The sequence below is a fragment of the Anser cygnoides genome, chromosome 1, assembly GCF_040182565.1.
Source record: "Anser cygnoides isolate HZ-2024a breed goose chromosome 1, Taihu_goose_T2T_genome, whole genome shotgun sequence".
NCBI lineage: Eukaryota > Metazoa > Chordata > Aves > Anseriformes > Anatidae > Anser > Anser cygnoides.
Window position 1 is genome coordinate 69196681 of NC_089873.1, and position 21635 is coordinate 69218315.

General features: G+C 38.8%; 1 protein-coding gene across 5 annotated transcripts in view; it reads left to right on the forward strand.

Annotated features, from left to right (window-relative positions):
- The first annotated feature begins 15389 nt into the window (after positions 1-15389).
- PIK3C2G (phosphatidylinositol-4-phosphate 3-kinase catalytic subunit type 2 gamma) overlaps positions 15390-21635 on the forward strand; it is a 213065-nt gene continuing 206819 nt past the window's right edge. For 3 of the 5 annotated variants that reach the window (XM_013172899.3, XM_066999226.1, XM_013172900.3), the window contains exons 1-2: positions 15392-15673; positions 18603-19352. In XM_013172899.3, coding sequence (XP_013028353.2) covers positions 18702-19352 — 651 coding nt within the window. In that variant the 5' untranslated portion in view covers positions 15392-15673; positions 18603-18701. Of the gene's footprint in view, positions 15674-18602; positions 19353-21635 lie in introns of all 5 variants that reach the window. The other 2 variants (XR_010832254.1, XM_066999235.1) reach the window with 1 other exon arrangement.

Sequence of the window (21635 nt, forward strand, 5' to 3'; positions counted from 1 at the left end):
AGTGATCATTATCTGATGTGCTTTCTCTGGTTTAGATTGGAAAACCTATCATAAACTTTAGAAACTTTTCTGGTGGAAAAAGTACTCCAAGTTTTATATTCTCACAAAGGGCTTAGATTTTTTGAAAGACAAAGAACTTAAAATTAACAGATATTGTGTTCAAAAATCTGTAGTTATTTCCAACCAGGGGTGCTTACCGTAACTGTGCAAGTTCACCTATATGCAAAAGTTTGATTACTCTTTCTGCACTTGTAGAAGTGGACCTGGTGAGTGAAACAGACTTTTTCCTACTTATAAAGCTGTTTTCACATAGGAAAACATCGATTTTAGTTGCACTAATGTGTAACAGATGCCACCAAAACAGGGAGCTTCACCCACGTTGCGTGGTCTCTCAGCATGAGTAACCCCCATCAGTGTTTTATACAAGGAGGAAATAAAGTCTTAATTAGTTACTCTCCTGCCCTTTAAATTTGTCCTATTATGTACTAAACACAAGGTGATGGTTAAAGGTACATTAGTACAGTGCACCAGTTGCTATAGCATTGCTTATCTCAAAGTCCAAAAATTCAAGTGATGTGGTCTTGTTGCTCTTTTCTGCAAGATGGCTGCTAATCAGGAGATCTAATGAATAACATTTAACAGTATCACATCCGCATGCATACCATTAATTCATGAAGTGCTTCATTAGTGCTTCAACTTTGGTTTGCTATCTCTTCACAGTAAAGAATGTATTGGGAAAGGCTTGCTAGCAGGCCTCCTTTGTAAGGTCTTACTGCTGAACTCTTGAAAGAGTAAATTGAAGTATTATGAAAAGACGCAGTTCAAATTAAATGATGTTTTGGAACAAAAGAATCAAAGCTACTTTCAAAAGCATTGCTGTCATGGCTGTGCGACTTTCATATTCTGGCTAAATATTTTAATACTGAAATGGGACCCAGTTTGGAAGACCTGGTGGTGGAGCTGAATGCTGTTTCCTAATTACCAATTGACTTATAAGGGGCTAAAGAGCATAGCCAGGGCAGCATTAGCAAGAAATTGTTTTGTTTCGTTTTGTTTTTTAAAAAAGAGAGAATCTATCCAAGTCATCTTTGATTGGAATTACCTGGACTCTTTACTTGAACACTTCAAGGTATAGGATTTTTAACATTTTACCTCTAAGAAAACGGTGATATTTATGAGGATGTTTACAGTTGCTTCTGAAATACCCATATTTGGCAGTATGAAAGACAAAATACTGAATTTTGCTGCCTTCTTGACTTCTTTCTTCTTGAAGTATCTTATTTTCCTTACAATTGTTCTATAGCTTTTGTGGATGTACTGTTATCTTTCAGACTACTACTGTTGGTTAGAAACGAGCACTACTTGTAGTTGTCCTTTTAAAAGAAGGTGAAAAATAGCAAGGAGGTAAGTGTAAAAGGAAGAAGATGCAGGAGGCAGCTGGAGAGGTAAAGTAAGGTTGACATTATTGTTGAAACAGTAATACACAAATGAGAAATCCAACTAGCCTGCAGAAAGCCTAAAGGCATTGAAAAGCATCTTCTAACGATGCCATCCAGAACCTGGGGTAGTCTACAGGTTCTGTGTGTGTATTTGTTTTTTAATTCCCTGGGAATCTGGTCCACTAAATGTGGGTCCCAAGCCACCTCCTGACTGGAATTAAATGTATTCCTAGGGGTGAAGTGGTCTGTTTTTCTATTCTGTTTCTCTGCTTCAGCTCCTTTGCTTTCCCATTTCTTCAGTTCTTTTGTATCTCATTTTCATAATTTATCATTTTTCTTTCTACAACTTTGTTTTCTTTGTAACATCTCTCTGCTCTGTTTAAATATATTTTTGCCTCCACTGCACTTCTGATTTAGATAATTCCTTTCTTTCTTTGCTTAATTCTTTTTCCATCCTCTACTGCCCTCTCTGATGACTGTCTTTTTTTTGCTCCCCTCTGTGTTTGCTGTTCTTTCCTGTGCTCCTGATTTTTTGATCCATTGTCACAGTGCTTTGCCTGTCACCTTTATTGTCATTTTTATTTTTTAATTTCCTTTCTTCCTTACATCTAATGGTACGAAGCCTATATCTTAATGTGTTTTCAGACCACCAAAATCAAGGTAAAATATTCAGACCAATGAAATTATATGCAAATTGGAATTAAAGACAGACTTCTTCTACATTTCTCCTAATTTTCCTCTCTGAGGGTGAGGCAGAGCATCAAAAACCTCTTGTATATCAAAAGTGTTTTTCTATTTATCAAAATGACTTGTAACAGTTGATAATTCCTTACTAAGTGGACAAATTTGCTTCCAATGAATTTGTAATTGACCTCAAGCTACATAAATTCTAGATATTTTCTTTGCTTGTGTTACATTAACACTCTAAAATGTACGATGAAGATTGAGATCACCATGGTATGTGAATTTCATAAAACACATCCCTAAAACAGAGATAAGAAACAAAGTGAGTGATATCCCTGAAGATCTAGAGACAGGTTTTCAGAGGTTTTTAGAGCCAGGAATTTATTAAAAATCCTTCCCAGCTATAAGAGAGGAAGGTGAGCCAACACGAAGACAAGACGGACATGGACTTATTCCAAATCTCACAGGAGACCCATCCATGGAAAAGAAAACAAGTATGCTGAGAGCTTTAGTCTCCAGCACCAGTGGCTTTTTGATCATTTGACTGTGGGAGGTCTTAATGACAAGACTTCCCTATTGCATTATAAAACTATTTTTCTTCTTCTGTGGTGCTATGCCTCTGCTGAGGAAAACAGCATGTATAGAAAGTGAAAAACTGAAACTGTCAACTTGCATTGGTCAAACGTCTTCTACCTTAAAAGGAATATGAAAAGCTATATTCAATTCAGAAGGCTATTTTTTCCTCTCCATAATAGGTTTGAACATAGAAATTAACAAAATTAACATTGTTTTAGGATTAACCCCTTCAAAGATTTGATATCCTCAGAATAGCAATTTTTAGCAATAGTCTTGATTTCTTCCAATCTAGTAGTGGAATATCCCTAATACCACACTCTTAGGTCCTGCTTTCCTTCTGCATCTTTCAAAGAGTCTTACAACCAGAATTATAATAATCATCATTATAATATAAGTATTTATATTATATATATATTTATCATTTTTATATTTTATATATTTATATTATATATTTATATATAATTATAATCATTATCATTATTCGCATTTTACTGCCAAACTCAGGCTTTCATGATAAAGGTTGATAAAGGTTTAAATCTTGTATAACATTTTTCTGCTCTGCTCCCTGAAACAGGATTGAAACCCTGGCCTACCTGAAGTCAGTGGCAAACAGCCCCATTAACCTCCAATGGGGCACCCTCAGTGCCTGTCATCTATTTTACTTTCTCAGTTCTTAATACCTGGGAAAATTGAATTCACTGAAGCAATGTCTACTTTAGGCCAGGCTCCAGAGAATTTTAGCTGAAATTCATCCTTCAGAGATCTGGATGGATCATAAGTTTTGCCTTCCAGCAAATGGAGAATAAAGGGGGCCCTTAAACCCCACTACTTTTTCTGCAAACTTTCTAACAAATATCACTCAAAAAAAGGGGGCTGGGAGGCAGACACGACAAAGTATTTCTGCAAGGGATCCTTGGTTTGGGGTATTGCAGTTATTTCAGCAAGCTTTATTTAGCTGCAGGAGGCTGTCTTACAATTTGTCCAAATATTTTAGATGTACAACAGAAATGTTGAAACACATGAGCCTGATAAAGATAGGAAAGTTCATCAGTTCATTGGAGCTTTGAGTTTCAGATGAGGTAAAGCATAATAATAATAAAAACTTGAATAAAAAAATGCAATGTAAGTTTTCTTCAGTGTCTTACTTCTGTAGACTTATCAACATCAGGATGACTTGAGCGTCTCTTGTTAATTAAAACAGGTACCATTTGCAATTCCAGATTTCTTCATTTGGTATATTATGTCTCAACAAAAGCATACCCAGTGCTTGACTGTAGTCCACTCAATTAGTTTTCTAGCTGGAATAGGCAAAGTGGTGTTTAGTGCAAAGAAAGTGCAGACTTGATTGCTAACCCTACGCACCTTAACATTGTAATTACCTGAACTTCTACATACCAATGGGGTTGGGACATCTGGATAATCAGAAACTCAGAATTTCTTAACTCTTTCTTGTCATAAATCATAGCTCTTCCATGATTTTCCCTGCTTAAAGCGTTTTTGAGGTTCAAAAGGAGCAGTGAGAATGTTCCTTAGAACAATTTGGAACTCAGGAGACACGGGTTTCTCTCTCATTACCAGTTGTTTCCATTGTATTAATAGTCCCCTGAGTTTGCTTTGTATGTACAGAAATTTGGGATGACACACATCAGCATGTGCCTCCAGGACAAACAAAATTTCTTTATCGCCAACCTAAACCCTTCTAAGTGTAATGCAGCTAGTAAACTAGTCTACACTTTACTTTCACTGTGTTCTTAACCACCTTAATCTAATTTATCTAATCTATCTTAATCAAATCTTGCTAAATAGTTATTTTAAGTCTAATACGTGCTCAGAGACTGCTTCTGAATTACTTTTTTTTTTTTTTCCTTCTTTCTTAAAAATTGCACTTTGGATTAAAGTGGAACCCCAACATACCCCCTAAGAAATCTCATCTGAGGTTTGAATTTTGGGATCACAGAAGTTTTCTGGCTATGTAATAGCACAGCAAAGCCAATGCAGATTTCCTTATCCAGGCTTCCATCTTCTATCTTTCACATCCAAAGCAGAAATAAATGTATTAATCCAAAAAGGGTATCTGGTCAAAATGCTACTCCCTTCTCACGAGGCACTTTGAACGCTGAAAGAACAGCAGGGGTTTCTCATGCTTAGTGACTGAATTAGAGAGGTAACAGGGGGGCCTTTGTGAGGGAAAGTACATAGGGAAAAGAAGCTGGTATGAAAGAGGGGTGGGGGGAAGGGGAGCCCTTCTGTGGCTTCTGTCTCAGCTTAAAATTGTAACGATGTCACTTCTCATTGTAAGGGTTCAAAGGGTTAATAGAAGGAGGGATTTTCATTGCATTGTGCATAGTACCTGTGATAGTTTCAGTTTAAACTTTAAAGGACAGGTGAAAAGAGAGAGAGAGATGAATGCCTGCCTTATATATTGGATAAATTGTTCATTCGTGTGAAATGCTGACCTCTGTCATCCTGCCAATCTGACTAGGCCCTAGGGTGAGTGGCTGCTTGAGTGCAAAAGTTAAAGCTGCCTGGGGAGTATTTTAAAAGGACAGTGTTAAGGTTGGTGTACCCAAAATCTGACCTTTTTTTTTTTTTTTTTTCTCCTCCCTCTTACATCTATTTGAAAAGTTCCTGTGGTTCTTTATTATTTTAAATCTTCTAAAACAAAATTCTTCAATTGTTATTGAAGGCTAGTGTTTAGGAGAAGAAGCTGTGAGAATTCAACATTTAGTGTGGCAAAGCAGACATCAGGAAGAAAAAAAGATGCTGAAATGAAACACATGGGGGTACTGTCATTGAATTAGGTAATAATTAGGTACAGAAAATTCAGGCTGAATTAAGAAATTCAGGTAAGGAAGGGATCATTGCAAAAGAGCAAGGATAATTTTTACTCATGAAAATATCAATGTAGGTCTAAATTTAAGTTCAAAAGATGTTAATTTAGAACCTTTATTTTTGGTTTAGTAGTTTTGTGTTCTATTTATAACTTTTTATTCTTCCTTGTTAATATTAGTTATATACTGTTGTCCTGGTTTCAGTTAGGATAGAGTTAATTTTCCTCCTAGTAGCTGGTAGGGTGCTATGTTTTGGATTAGGATGAGAAGAGCGCTGATAACATGCTGATGTTTTAATTGTTGCAGAGCAGTGTTTACACCAGGCCAAGGACTTTTCGGCTTCTCGCTCTGTCCTGCCAGCGAGCAGGCTAGGGGTGCAGCAGGAGCTGGGAGCGGACAGACCCAGGACAGCTGACCCAAACCGGCCAAAGGGGTATTCCATACCATCTGATGTCATGCTAAACAATATATAGGGGTGGCTGGCCGGGGTGGGGGGGCCGGCTGCTCGGGGATAGGCTGGGCATCCGTCAGCGGGTGGTGAGCAATTGCATTGTGCATCACTTGTTTCGTACACATTATTAGTAGTAGTACTATTATTATTATTATAATTATTTCCCTGTCTTAATAAACTGTCTTTATCTCAACTCACCGGCTTCACTTTCCCGTTTCTCTCCCCCATCCCAGAGAGGGAGGGGGGAGGGTGAGCGAACGGCTGTGTGGTGTTTAACTGCCGACTGGGTTATACCACAACAACTATTCCTGCTATAACTGAAATATACTCTTCCCCCAAATTTATTTCCTTTTCTTGATGGCCTAATTAAAAACATATTACATCAACACCATTTTCTGCATTACGACATAGTATCCCAAGAGCCTCACCACTTGCTAGAAAAACTATCACACAAATACTTTACCTACTCAAATAATTTCTAGTTTAATTGGAAAATAAATAAAATAACTAAATGTGCAATTGATAAAAGGAAAAGACAAGAGGAAGCAGTGATGTTCACAGAATCACAGAATCATCTAGGTTGGAAGAGACCTCCAAGATCACTGAGTCCAACCTCTGACCCAACTCTAACAAAGTCCTTCACTAAACCATATCACTAAGCTCAACATCTAAACGTCTTTTAAAGACCTCCAGGGATGGTGACTCAACCACCTCCCTGGGAAGCCCATTCCAATGCCTAACAACCCTTTCAGTTAAGAAGTTCTTCCTAATATCCAACCTAAACCTCCCCTGGCGCAACTTTAGTCCATTCCCCCTCGTCCTGTCACCAGGCATGTGGGAGAATAGACCAATCCCCACCTCGCTACAGCCTCCTTTAATGTACCTATAGACAGCGATAAGGTCACCCCTGAGCCTCCTCTTCTCCAGGCTGAACAATCCCAGCCCCCTCAGCTGCTCCTCGTAAGACTTGTTCTCCAGACCCCTCACCAGCTTTGTTGCCCTTCTCTGGACTCTCTCGAGCACCTCCGTTAAAGTAAATTTTTTTTTTCACTTAAATATGATCTTTCCCAGAAAATGCAAAAGAAAGAAATACTTCAAAACATGAACTCTTAGGACCTTTGTTCATCACTTGTTTACCCTACAAAATTTCAGAGAGCTATTAAAATGAACAACATGTAATACATTGTGTGGTCACAAGAGGGCAACCGTATTGGACACATACGTTCACTTTCGAGTTAACCTTTCCAAGCTTTCATGAGTTTATCCTGTTTTTAAAAAAGTTTTCCAATGAACTGTGAGGTTCATTTCTGATTTCCTTCTCAGTTCTGAAAAACAGGCAGCTATTAAGAAACTCTGGTATGTCACAATCTATTTCCCAACTCTGAAATGTTATTTTTCTCCCTCTCTATGTTAGATAGGCTTTTTCTTAAATCCTGGAGGAGTAGATCGCATTGCCCTTTGCAGTGGGATAGGGCAGCTGTAGTGCCTGCGTGGAGAAGTGTCACAGTTGCTGGTCCAGCTTCAAGTTTACAGGAGTGGTCACAGAGAATATGGAGTCTGAGGGATAATTGGTTCCTCTACCCCTTCCCAACCCAAAGCCTCACAAATCATGCTGGGCCTTGGGAATATCACTTTTTCAAAGTCTTTGAAAGATATACCAAATTCCAGTACTTTCTAACAAAGATGTTAACTGATTTTCCCCCATGCACACCCCACACGTCACCTTTTCCTAGACAAACCTCTATAATGATTTTTAAACTCTATTTATCTTTGTAGCTAAGATTAAAATTTCCCATGTTCTCTAAAGTAGAGTAAAGACCCAGGCAGCAGTAAAGAAGCTGTCTTGGTTAAAAGACACTCTGCCTCCTGCCAACAAGGCTATTTAGTGTTTCTCTCTATTACATCCATCTGTAGCTAATTCTATAGTTTATGGTAATAGTGCCCTCCAGAGGAATTTTGAAGGAATTATAATATTCGGAGCTAATACAAAAGATGTTTTAAAAGTCAATGCAACAGGAAAATGGAATATTATTAAAATGATAAAATACTTGAACCTCGGAGGAAAATAAAATCTCAATATCAAAGCTCTTTCTATTTTGCATGCACATTTACATCTAAGAAAACCGTATCCTACTTACAATAGGCTTCTTCGTAGCCTGATAGCAAACACGAAGTTTGCATAATTCCATTTGAATCAAGGAAGTAAAAGTAGATCAACCAAGTGAAGAATAAGATAACTATTTCTAGTCTGCAGCAGTAAAGGACATGAACAATGTATTATGAGTGGGCTCCAGCCCGTTTAGGCTGTCTGGATTTTTCCTGGACTCGCTGCTGTGAAGTAGACATGGCACAGTTAACTGAGGCAGTAAGAAGTAAATGCAGATGTTCAAGGTGTTTTGTGGATGAGGTTTATTTTGATACCAAGATAAATCATGCATATATTCTCAAATTCCAGTATCAAGCTTTTTTCATGGCTGTTGACTGTAACATGCTGCGAGGCTAGGCCTCGAAGGAAGGGTGTGTTATGTGGTACAACGTGATACCTTATTTTAGACCGTGTCCTGGAGGCCTGTGATGCAGCCTTCTGAGGTGACACCTGAGCATCAGGTGTATTCATATTTACTTGTTATTCTTTATTAAGCTCTCAGGCTGGAAGACTGACTTGGTCTGCTAGACATTCTGAGACTCTCCCTCTCCTGTCCTCCTCCAGAAAACACCCAACCCTTAATGAAAACCTAATTGATAGCGAGTTCTGTATTCATTTGCTTTTAGGCATACCCCAGGCTTGTGTTTGACCTGAACATTGCAGGCTTCCAGTCAGGTATCCTAGCTCAGAGTTTTGCATCAGCAGAGCTCCCATGCTGATGCTACCAGAACAGGTAGGAGCAGTCTGGTGTTCCCATGCTTAGAATCAGATTCATCTGGTAAATTTAGCTCTTCCTTGGGAAGTAGGGGAGACAGTTGTGCTGTTTGTGATGCATCATTTTGTAACAGGGTCACTGCCTTCAGTCTAAAATTTCTTCTAAATGGAGGTTTCTGATTTTGAAAATGAACCCTAAAGGAGAGTGAAGTGAGCAAGTGTTGTGGTTTAACCCGGCCGGCAGCTAAACACCACACAGCCGTTCGCTCACCCTCCCCCCTCCCTCTCTGGGATGGGGGAGAGAAACGGGAAAGTGAAGCCGGTGAGTTGAGATAAAGACAGTTTATTAAGACAGGAATATAATAATAACAATAATAATAATAATAGTGATAATGATAATAGTATTAATAATAATAATGTGTAAGAAAACAAGTGATGCACGATGCAATTGCTCACCACGCGCTGACCGATGCCCAGCCTATCCCCGAGCAGCCGGCCCCCCCACCCCGGCCAGCCACCCCTATATATTGTTTAGCATGACGTCAGATGGTATGGAATACCCCTTTGGCCAGTTTGGGTCAGCTGTCCTGGGTCTGTCCCCTCCCAGCTCCTGCTGCACCCCCAGCCTGCTCGCTAGCAGGACAGAGCGAGAAGCCGAAAAGTCCTTGGCCTGGTGTAAACACTGCTCTGCAACAATTAAAACATCAGCATGTTATCAGCGCTCTTCTCATCCTAATCCAAAACATAGCACCCTACCAGCTACTAGGAGGGAAAATTAACTCTGTCCTAACTGGAACCAGGACAGCAAGGCAGGGGCAGGGGTGCAGGGGCAGGGGTGACTGTTGGGGCAGGGGTGACTCAGTGTTTAGTGCAGGGACTATACCAAACCTCATCACTTCCTGGGTTTTCACTTTCCCCAGCAACTGTGGTGGAAAGTATCTACCTTCCTGTCTGCCTTTGTGTCATCAGTGCATGGTGGTTTTAGCTGTCTTGTAGGCCAAGGCGATGATGGATGATACTACCTGTTTCTTTTATAGTAGTTTCCCCTACACTGCCTTCTCATCCAAAAGTACTAGGAAATTGTTGCCAATGTAAGGACTATTAAACTCTTTGAATAAAGGATTTTCATAGGTTGTTGGATGGGTGGAACTGAGAAGACCTCTCTCTTGCTTTTCTCTCTCTTCCTTTCCTAACCTAGTGCTTGCCAGACTAACTAATTTCATTGTGAGCTGGGAACCTGTCTCTGAAAGACACCAGCCATCTCTAGAGGCTGTTGTGAAAAGTAGCACTAGGGATACTAGCTCCTATTCTTCTGTTTTCCCCTGAGGTACCCATAGCCCAGCAGAGCTTTCCTCTTCTGCCCTCCACAGTGGGGCCTTGCAGCTCCCCTCTAACTGAACACATGTAGTAGCTCACCTGTGATGTGAAGCACCGTGCTACTCACTCCTGACTCCTGTCTCAGCAGATTTGTTCCTGTACTGGAAAGGAAGACAGAGACAGAGCAACTGGAATAATAGGGGTTGGATCAGCCGCCCAAAATAGTGCCAGATAGGACACAAACCTAAGTCATGACTGCTGCAGTGAGGTAAGTACCTGTGGTGTCATCGAGTAAGGTGCATATTTAGAGCTGCAGAACTGCTGTGGTGTGAATTTACTACTCAGCCCCAGTGGACACACCTGATCTGTTCCATTATACAGGTCCTCTTATTCATAAATACAGAAACATCATTAGCAAAACCATGAACAGGCTAGCACAGGATCTGACACAGCAGAGAACAATTGCTACTGTAAGAATAATCTGTACAGGCAGCGCTGATGGAGAAAGTACTTTGCTCTGATAGATACACAAAGCTGGATTTTCAGCACTGAGAGCATCTCTTTGCCAGCCACTAATTTAAGGGCCTGTCCAACTGTGGTGGAGGGGTGCTGCGAGCTTAATTTCATATAGCAGTTTGCAGAAATATATATTATTGCAGATAAGCAGTCCCTTTGCATTATTTATAAGGAAACAAGTAAATTATTGTTGTTTTTCATGCTGCAGGTAAAGTTTTAATGAAAACAATAACGAATGCTTTGCTGGCATGCATATGCAACCTAAGTATGCAGCCAAATTAGCTATCTAAGCAGATGCTTTATATCCTGAATTGCCTATAAGGAATGCTGTTCAGTTGGTTTAAAAATTATATATACACCACTAACTAATTTTTTGTAAAAGACATTTTGTTTTGTTTTGTTTTGTTTTTTCAAAGCAAGTGTTTCAGTCATAGTGTCAGCAAGTATGACTATAAAATTAAAGTAGAAAGAAAGACGCAAGAAGCTACCTTTGTGCAAGAAGTTCAGGGAAAATTCAGAAATACTGTATTTTTAAAGATATTGTAGTACTGTAATATACACGTTATAGCAAATGTAAGAAAAGCATCCTCTCAGAAATGCAAATCAAGACAGTGTTAATACTGTGCAAGTAAACTATTGTTTTGACCTTAGATGTCTGTACTTTGTGTTTAAACTATTACATCTTTTCTTTGATAAAGACAATAGAGCATATAACAGTCAGCTGTTATACTAGGTTTACAGTTATGTATTAGCCTGTAGTATAGTATGTAAGGGTTTATAATATAAGATTTTATAATTTTATCGGTTGACCTGAAAGTACTTTTGGCGTCATGCTCATGAGTGCAAGGTATACAAGTGGGTCTTTATTACCATTGCCCTTTCCCTATTTTGCAGACACTTTGGAGCTGAATTTAAAAACATACTTAATTCTGGTTCTCCTCAAGGTGATAATACTAACAGTTCCCTGAGGCAGCATGGGATCAGTTCTGCCAAGCTACAGTAACAAAGTCACCTTGGCTCAGGTTCACCAGAGTGGCTGAGTTCTTTACTTTGGGGCTGTTCTGTACCCTGTTTCTGCTCCAGAAATCCTCTAGAGCTGCTCCCCATGGCTGCAATGGGAAGGGGTCTTAAAAATGGTGATGAACCAGCTTGCTAAATTTTCCTTAGGAAAAGCTGCTGAAGTACATAGGGAGCTTGTCTTAACAGTGTGCTAGTAACACAATACTATGTTTTTATATTTGTATAGTGTATGATATGAACAATTTCTGGAGGTCAACAAACCCTGTTGAATGCATTGCAATGTCAAAGCTGAATTTCACAGAAAGCCATTGAACAGGCACACTGGATTGGGAAGGTGAATAGAACAGCAGCAGCAAAATCACAGGAGGTAAGAGATATGGAAGAAAACACAAATTTAAAGAGCAGTATGAAAAAGTGCTTTGGGTTTAGGCACTCTTAAAGCACTTTAGCTTTGGAAAGTTTGTCTCTTTCACCTGAAATGTGTGGCTTTAGTTCTCCTTTTCTGAAGCATTTAAGCTCCTTTCTTGGGCCACTTAGTGTTTATTAGACTTTATATATATATATAATACGTTTATGTCTATATATAAAAGCCTAATATATATATATGTAAGCACATATACAGTATCTACACACGTATGCATGTATATATAAATACATGCCTATGTATTATATATCTCATATGTATTTTTATATATATACACATACATAGAAATCTGCATAAATGTCTTATTTTAACTATCTTTTAAGATGGATGTGATGTGACTGTTCTCCATTTTAGCACTCAATTTTCTCAGCAATTTGATTTTTGAAGCTGGAGGCGTTGTTGCTCTCAGAAACAACTCCAGTAAACCGTGTTGTTCCTTTTACAGGATCAAAGTACAAAGATGTTCAAATAAAAAGAGAGATTAAAATATGTAGTCTACATTTAGTCATGGCTAGCTTTCTAGTTGGTTAGTACAGACTGTAGGGGTAGGATTTTCGCTACAGGGTATTTCAAAGCTCAGGAAGGTGTTGGTAACTCAGTAACTTTGTATATTATGTGTAGGTGTCAGCAGAGCTTGTAAATGTTTTCTATATAGAATATAATATATTCTATGTATTTCTCATAGAAAAGTGAAACTTTGCTTCCCCCCCTCTCTTATTCTCTCCCTGTCATTTCCCTTGACTTATTCTATGTGAATAAATGAGAGTGAGGAGTGTTTTCAGAATTGAAAAGTCCTTTTTGCCCTTTACAACAAAAGTCTTCTTCACAGATGAATCATGTCATAATGACTCAACCACTATGTGGTGTTTGTTCCAACTTGTATTTTCCTTGCCCAGAAGAATCTACCATGCTGGGTTTTACTAAACAGGTAAGGTACAGTCCATGCTCTGTGAACCTTGTAAGTGAGAAGGAAATACAGGTCTGTAATGCAGCAAACCAGATATTAACCACATCTTTTTTGTTACCAGAATTCTTGTTCATCCGCGGTTTAAATAAATCCTGACATTGTTCACTTTTTTTTGTTGTTGTTTTCACCAGCATATGGAAAAACCCTATTTTGTGTGTATAGCTTTGCTGATACCTTGTCATCGCCTTCGTGCAGCAGTGCTTTGGAGCACTGATCTAAGAGAAGTAGTATCACACCATCTGCAAGCAGGGTATCAACAACCATGAATCTTCCTCATAAAGGGCAGACTTCCGACAGGGGCCATATTTGTCAGTGATAATGATAGACATGATGACATTCCCTGCAGCCAGACATAAAGCTTAATTGCTGCTGTGCCTGACACGGTGATCTCTGTTCCTTGCTTCACAGTTTCGGGAAAATGACAGTAGGTGGCACTGGAGAACAGTAACACGGGAGGTTGGATCTGTTACGAAATGGAACAGCCTCCGTACTGGCTCGATGTTTAGCCAGGTTTCTGTCCCCACAGACTGCTGAAACACTTTGCTGTATTCCCCTCAGAAACCTGCTATAGTCGAAGCCTCAAGGCTTCAAACGCAAGGGTGTGATTTGTGAAAGCTTCAAACTGTGTGAAGCAAGGCTGAACAACAGCCTACTGAAGATGCATCTGGGGGTATGTAAGAGTAATTATTTTGCCAGCTCTTTACCTGCAGCTTTTTGTCAGACCTAGGTCATACACATGAGTTTATACATGGCTAAATCAACATATGATTCATCTTTAATTTTAGTGAGCTGTAGGCTACTGCCAGTTGGTGGAGCAGCAAGAGTATCTAACAGAAGAAAAGGCAGTGTCCCAGGGAGTCTCCAGTTTTTTTTGTCTCTGGAGATGATATCCCATAGGCCAGCTAAAGGGGGGGTTGGGTGGGGGGGAAGATAATTCTTCAGAGTTCTAGGAGGAAATCAGGGTAGAAAAGTGACTCAGCAGTTTTCTGCCTACTACTTTGATGGGAAACAGAAAATAAATAATTGCAAAAATGTTCAGGGTGTCCCAAGGAAAATCTTCATAACTTTCTTGTGGAAATCACCATGGGGAGAGGAGGACATGTCCCAGTTCATATTACACATATAGCCTTCTGTGTTTGCTTGGGAATATGAGCTCTTCCCATGCATATTTCCTCTGTTTTCTCTACCCTCCTCCTTTTACTACATCCAGTCACTGTGAGATGAAGCAACATCACACAGTCACACTGCCATAAACTCTGAAATAGCAGCTCCTAAAATTGGTGTGATGCTGTCTCTCAGGATCGCTTCAAAGTAATCACTGGTAACAACTACAGTGCAGTATAAATGCCACCAAATAGTTTGTGGCGCAAACTATTGTGACATTTTTTAAGGGTTGCAGAATATATGAGAAGAAAAACATCACCTTTCACCAACTGAAATAAGTTTTGTCCTTGGCTAACTGCTTTTAAATCACAATGACATCACTGACAGCTTTTGTGGTACTTTGAAGGGCAGAGTTTTCCCAAGAACGCTTTATCAAATTATTACTTCATTCAGTTTATCAGATATAAGATATCTATAATTAATTATTAACTTTCAGTGCTTTATCCTAATCTGTTCAGTCTTGCCATACAGCCTTTTATAACTGAAATAGTCACATTTACACTGACCACCTCACCATTTTTGAGGATATTTTCCTGCTTGTAACAACCTTAGAGTAGATTAGGATTGGGATTTTTTGTCAGTTTTGAATAGCCGCCTCAGTGTGGCAATTTATACCTTTTTAAGGAAAAGTACGAAACTTTGAGGCAGATCGTCCCTGAGGGAACTCCCTCCATGTTGTGCCTGGAGCAGCCTCTGCTGCTTCTTTTAGTGGTGAAGGGTCCTGGGCTCCCTGAGGTCTAGGAATATGTTCATGACCAGTGCTGTGTTTTTACTTCAGGCCCTATTTAGAGGGACAAAGGTTTCATCAGTCTGCGGCCAATATCCCACCTTAAGGGTCTTCCCCTTTAGACTGTCCCAGCTCTCAGAGTGAGGAGCCAAATGCGGAGGACCTCTCTGCCAGACAGTATTTGTACCTTCCCTTTCTCCTGTGAGCAAAGCGCTCATTTCAGAGCACTCACCACCAGTGGCAAATAGAAGCTGCATGAAGATGGAGTAGAGTAAAATTTCTGAATCCTGTTGTAATGCAGAAGTCATTCTGAGGCAAATCTTTCCAACCCTTTCCCATGAAGTTGTCTTGTTATTTTAAGCTGTCTGGTTATTTTAAGCATGTTTGATACTTGTACTTTAAGTGTGAGATCATCTACCACCATATTTAAAGGGGGGGGTGGGGGGTGAGTAGGATTCTCAGATAATGAGAGACAACAGATAAGGTGTTTCCTTTTTATTGTTACTGCTGTTTGAAATTTCCCTGAAGGAAGAGGTGGGAAAGAATCATCACCTTAGTAAACCGGTTACACAGGAAGGGAAGCTTCTGACGACTAAGTTACACCCCCTTCGTGTTGAAAGAACATAGGTCATCTGAATGTGTCTGTGAACAGGAAGAAATAGGAGACTATATCCTTCTAACAAATTGTGTGTTTCAGGTAAGAGGTTGCAACATATATTCTTACTGCTTAGCACTAGCCCAGTATTGCACTTCTGGGATCCGATGAAAAGAGAAAATTGAGCCTACAGCGCACAAAGCTTTTATGCTAGTATGCATGTGCATGCTGAAATAAGGGAAGCATTTTTGCGTGCTTAGCCAGCAGCTGCAATGTCGGGAGCATTGTGTAATGCTGTCTGCTCCCTTGGTTTGTAGTGACTACTATACAGAATTTTGGGGGATTTTCCCTTAAAGCCCCAGATACCAGAACCATACAATTATGTGAAAGCATGGGCTGTCATTTGAAAAGAAAAGGAAGTCTTCATAATTGCATGGAAAAATAGTGAAAATCTCCAAAATGTGAATTCAGAAACCTTAAAAAGTAAACTTTAAAACAACAACAAAACTCACATTATAAATTTTGCTTCATTGGTGATTTCTGAAAATCCATTGTTGTCAACACGCTTTGCATGATTTGGATACAGTAATAGTGAGTGGCTGGCAAAATTACAAACCCTTTCTTGAACTTGGGTGTTGCTTTGAAAAGGATTAGGAGTTGGTCTAAGTTCAGAGCCTAATCTTACTAAACCAAAGAGCAGGTGAGACTTAAACCACTGAGATTTACAGCATGACATGCTGAGTTTACAGTCTAAATGGTTAGCTTTAAATGTGTGTCCATATAAAGTAGACATGGTTCTACAAACAGTGCTGTATGTATCTGCTCCCTGAGGTCCTCCCTTTGCAGTGGTCAGGACTGGAAGAGGAAGCCTGATGTGTAGTGCAGACTCCTAATTTCTCATGGCCCCTCTGCCCACTGAAAAGAACAGGGCAGCAGACAATGCAGATGGCCCTTCTAGCACTATATCTAACTTGCCTGCATTTAAAGATGGCTAAGAAAGCAGTACTTCTGAACAGTATGGAGAGTGCAGGAAATAAGCAGTCGTACACAGATAGATGGAGGTGTGATGTGTGTTTATTTAGCTGTCTCAGAAACAGCTTAATACTGGGATACTATACATAAGAGCTGTAGTGGTGTAAGAAGCAGGGTTAGCTATTAGCTATTTATGTATTATTATAAATGGAATTTGTATGAAATGTCAAGAAAATATTTTAGAAACATTTAAATGGGACTGAAAAGCATTGTATTTTCTGTGCCTCTATTACAGTGTTACAGGTAGCCAAACTTTATTAAGGAATGTAGGACTGGAGGGAGAGGTCATTGTGAATCTGTGATTTCATGGATGCATCTTCTCTTTCTTGTTATCTTTCTTTTATTCAACTGCTATAGAAAGGTGAAGAAGAGAAGAAGTTGCAAAAGAGGGCAATTGTTACTTCTGTGCTTATTAAAATATTTCTGGGAAAAAAAAAAAGTCATCTGAATCTAAAAGTGTAATTCATGATTCACTGTGACGGAAATGGCAGGGACTAGGCTGGTAATTGAAGTCCATGGTGTAGATCCCCATTCAGTGTGGTCATTTTGGTTTTCTGGCTTAGTGAAACTTCATAAATAAATATGTATTTTTTCCCCCCAGCACAGTTAGAGCAAAGCAAACCAAGCTACACAACACATGGAATCACTAAGCTCAGTGCTTGAAAGAGTCGTTCAACCTCTAACTTGGAGATCTCATTTCAGCCTATTTAACTTTTCATTTCTCTTTTCGTTCCTGACTGTAGGTGACAGGAACCTATGCCACCTAGAGTTTGACTTCAAATAAAACAAAAATAAATAAAGTTGTGATGAATACCTTCTGCTGTAATACAGGTTTTCATTACTAGGCAGTATTATCTAAGTTAATATAGTATAGATCTTGGGGACATATTGGAAAAGCAATTTGTGGTGCTAAGCTTTAACAATATCTGAGTGCACTTTTCATCTTGGTAGTGTTTTTTTACTGCTAGGGAATATATTTTTTATTGAATTATTAAATCAGATGTTTCCATTTCTTTTGTGTGATAAAGTACTCAGCACAACTGTGTACTTTATGTGGTATTGTTATTCCATGCCATTTGTGTTTTAAGCTACTTCTGTATCAGTAAATAAAACAGGCCGTATCCTTAAGGGCAAGTAGCACAGAATAATTTGGGTTTTAGAATTAAACTCTCTTCCTAAAAAAAAAGTCTCCAGTACATGCTGCTAATCTGAACCATAGGACTAGTTGGCACATTCCAAAATCAGATCAGGAAGTTTGCTGATAACAGTGTGAATGATGAACTACTGAAGAAAACTTATTTCCTGGCCTGTTAATTTAGTAACAAAAATATAACCTCAGGATTTTCAGATGTATTTGTTTTGAGGAAAAATAAAAAAAAAGATTGGTTTATTTATATTTGATTTTTTTTTCATTTATATATGCCATATGCAAGCTTTTGAGGTGTAGTATTTGGAATATTAGTTGGAGATCCAAGTCTTCTATATTTTACACTTGTTCTTTCACTTGCTAAACCTCTGTCACCTGATTACACCAGGATAAAAAGTGTTAGAATATGAAGAAATTGTAGATTCACAAAAAGAGAGAAGTATGTGAATGAAACTGCCATTAAAGTGGCCATTAATATGAATATTTCCTACCCTCTTGTTTTAGATTCCGGCCTATGGTGTGATATACAAGTATAAAACAACGGATGTTTTCTTTAATATTTGTCAGAATTGGTATTTTAGATCAGTTGTTCCAGGCATCCTGTTGATATTATTTATGAGACCAGGAAATAAAAAAATTAAATTAATTTTAAGGGTACCTGGAAATGAGGATCAAGAAAAAGAGTGCTCATGCTCTGGATGAAGAAAATCTTCACACTCTTTGGAGAAACCTCTATGTAATATATATATATATAGATAGATATAGATATATGCAGGTATACAGCTTTTTTTATAACAGATGAAGTTTGGTGGTTTTTTTTTGGTTTAACTTTTATTCTGTGCTTTATTTCAGTGGGGGTATATAGCTCCAGTTATGAACAATACTCTTTTGACCCTGGAAATATTGTAAAAGTTCCTTGAGGATTAACAAGACTGAAGATAAAAATCAGCTATGGCATATTTTGGAAGGGTTCCTTTCTTACACGATGAATTTCATGAAGGACACACTGGGGACCAAGCACTTTATCCAGTGTACCATTCTGATTCTAATGGAGACATCCACCTAGGATTTGATCGAATAGTTGATGAAGTCAGCAACGAATTTTTTTTTTATGGTTCATCACATTCACATCATCATGAAGAACTTTTTTTCACATCAGACAACTTTGGTCTGAATGTGCCAGAGAAGCAGTTCTGTGGTCAGCCTCCAGTTGCTTATGGTGAAGTTCACCCTGCAAATCCAGTATCTCATTGGCAACAAGGCACAGTGTCACCAGCGATTGGTTTCAAGTCTTCTTTACTGTCTGATGACAGAAACTTCTCTCTGGTGGATTCCTACCCTTATAGTCAAGGGAGAGAAATCTGCAGAGGGAATAGTGTAACCACTGTCCCAAATGTGTTTGATTCAAATGTGGAGAGAGGCAACACATATTTTCAGATAGGTTTTGATGATGTAGATGCTCAACGTCCTGTTTTCTTAGACAACTATCCATTTGCACAAGTGAGAGATGAAAGCAGAAATGTGGGGGGTTATTTAATCAACACTTCCAGAAGATACAGCATAGGACCTACTTGGCCCAGCAGCTCTGGACATGACAGAGAGGTATGTAAATATTCTGATATTAAATGTTTAAAGTTCTTGACCCTTATTGCCTGTGTCCTTGCACTTTGCATATTCACTCGTACTGATGCAGCATGTATTAGAAGCACTTCATTTTAACACCTGGTGAAAAACAAAACAATTTATGCTTTGAGGGAAGAAAAAGCTTTTAGTCCTGTAGAGAGCTTTTGTCATCTGTCTTACAATTCAGCTGGCCAAAGGTAAGTGTGAGACTTCTTATTCAGTTCTAATTTGGTCTTCACTACTTCCTAAAATAGAGATGCAGGGAAGTCTCAGGTGTATTTTCTAATAATTGTGTAACTTTTGATTTCTTGGCAGTCAGAATTTCCCACAGTGTTTACAAGGAGGATGCCCTCAAACAAACAGTACATGATTATTTAAGAGATTTTTATGCAGCATGAAAAAATCTGAGCATCCTCTTCCTTTGATTCTAATATCAGAGAAGAACCCAGCAGACAATTAAAAATAACTTCTGAAGGGAAGGCACCTACTCTGTCTAGCTAATGAGAATTTTATACTGGCAGAATCTGTGTCCTACCTGTTTTATGTTTTACCCGATTTATACTAAGTGTCAACACATTTCTGCAATCTACCTATTAAAAACAGACTTCATTTCATTTTAAAGTAATAGGGCCAGTTCCTCACCTAGTATAAAATGAAGTATCTCCACTAATTCTAATGGAAACTTGCCATTTTACACCAGAAGAGAATCTAGATTATGGTCTAGAATTCACCAGTATTTCAAAATATAATCTGTAATCTGCTTTTGCACCATTAGAATTATTTGGCTCATTGAGCCATAAAACTACCACAGAGGGATGAGTACAGAAAAGTGAAGTAAGATGTGTTTGAAAGAGAGAAAAAATCTGTATAACCTGATATGAAACCTGAAATTCAAAATAACAATATATTTTGATGAATGTGTTTTTCTGTTGAGCCAGATTGTCTGTCTAGTTTGACTGATCTATCCTGATCCTGAGAGATGAGACAAAACATGTCCTGCCTTCACCATGTGCTGCATACACTTATATGTGTGTGTATAACTCTTTTCCAAAATAATATACATCTACTATAACAGTGGAAGCTGGTCCCTGTGACACTCAGCCTTTACCTGTATTTCTGAAGCAAATTCTTTTTTTTTTTCCTCCTTTTATCAGGTGTTCATAGCTCTATTTGTGGCTCTGCTGTTTTTAATAATGATGTCTTCTGGGACTCCCATGACTCTCTGATGTTGTATCTCTCCTCATTTTCCTTCTTTCAAAATCCTGACATAGAGAAGGAAAAAGAAAATGATAAATCCTCCCTTTCCTCTAGTCCTTGTTAGCATTCTGAATCATTATAGGAATCCTGAAATAGCCTACAGGATACATTAGCACCATGAATATTAAAAGACAGTTAGGCTCACCTTTTGCTTTTAACTCCCAGTGATCACAGTATCATAAAGCAAAGGGGAAGAGACATTAGATTGACTTGTTTCTCTTTCTGTGAATAGGGAGAACTACAGAAGTAAACATATGTAGTTCTAGAGAGATGGGGAGTGTAGTGTGTGTGTGTGTTGGGGGAGGCGGGGAGGGGGAGTATCTGAGGATAGAAACTCTTAACATTAATCCTAGACACCACATTTTGGAGTTCAGTGATGAATACAGGAAGCAGGAATAGGGGGTTATGGATGGAGAGACAAAGGGCTTTTTTTTGTTGTTGTTCGTTTGTTTTCTATTTACAATAGGAAAACCGAAGCATACTTGATATCATGATGAAAAGAACAACAAGACTTCTCAGGAGAAAAGTAGAAAATAGTGGGATTCAAACAAGCAGGAAGAGATTAAATTGTGGTATGGGATGAAGAGGCGCTAGAGGAATCAGGCATATAAGAACAGGCACAAATACTTCTGAAGGAGTAGGAGAGAATTATAGGGGAGGGAAGAGGAGAGAGAGAAGTGAGTCAAGGGCGACTACAATTGAACGTGTGGGAGGATTTGATTAAGTCAGGGAAGTGTTTGAGCTGTTTAGCTAGAAGAGGAAGAAATGGGAAAGAGGAGAGAATTGATTTGTAGCAGAAAAATCAGTGCGGCCACAGGAATTCTTACAGAGAGAGGCAACCATATCAGGACAGAAAGAGAGCCAAGGCAAGGGGCTGGCAACTGAACCTTGAGATGGTAAGAAGAGAAAGTAGATGAAAAAAAAATGAGAGAGGAAAGTGTAAAAAAGTCTGGGAAGAGGTAAACCATTGCTACTGCTCTGGCAACTTTGGAGAGGATAAGAATG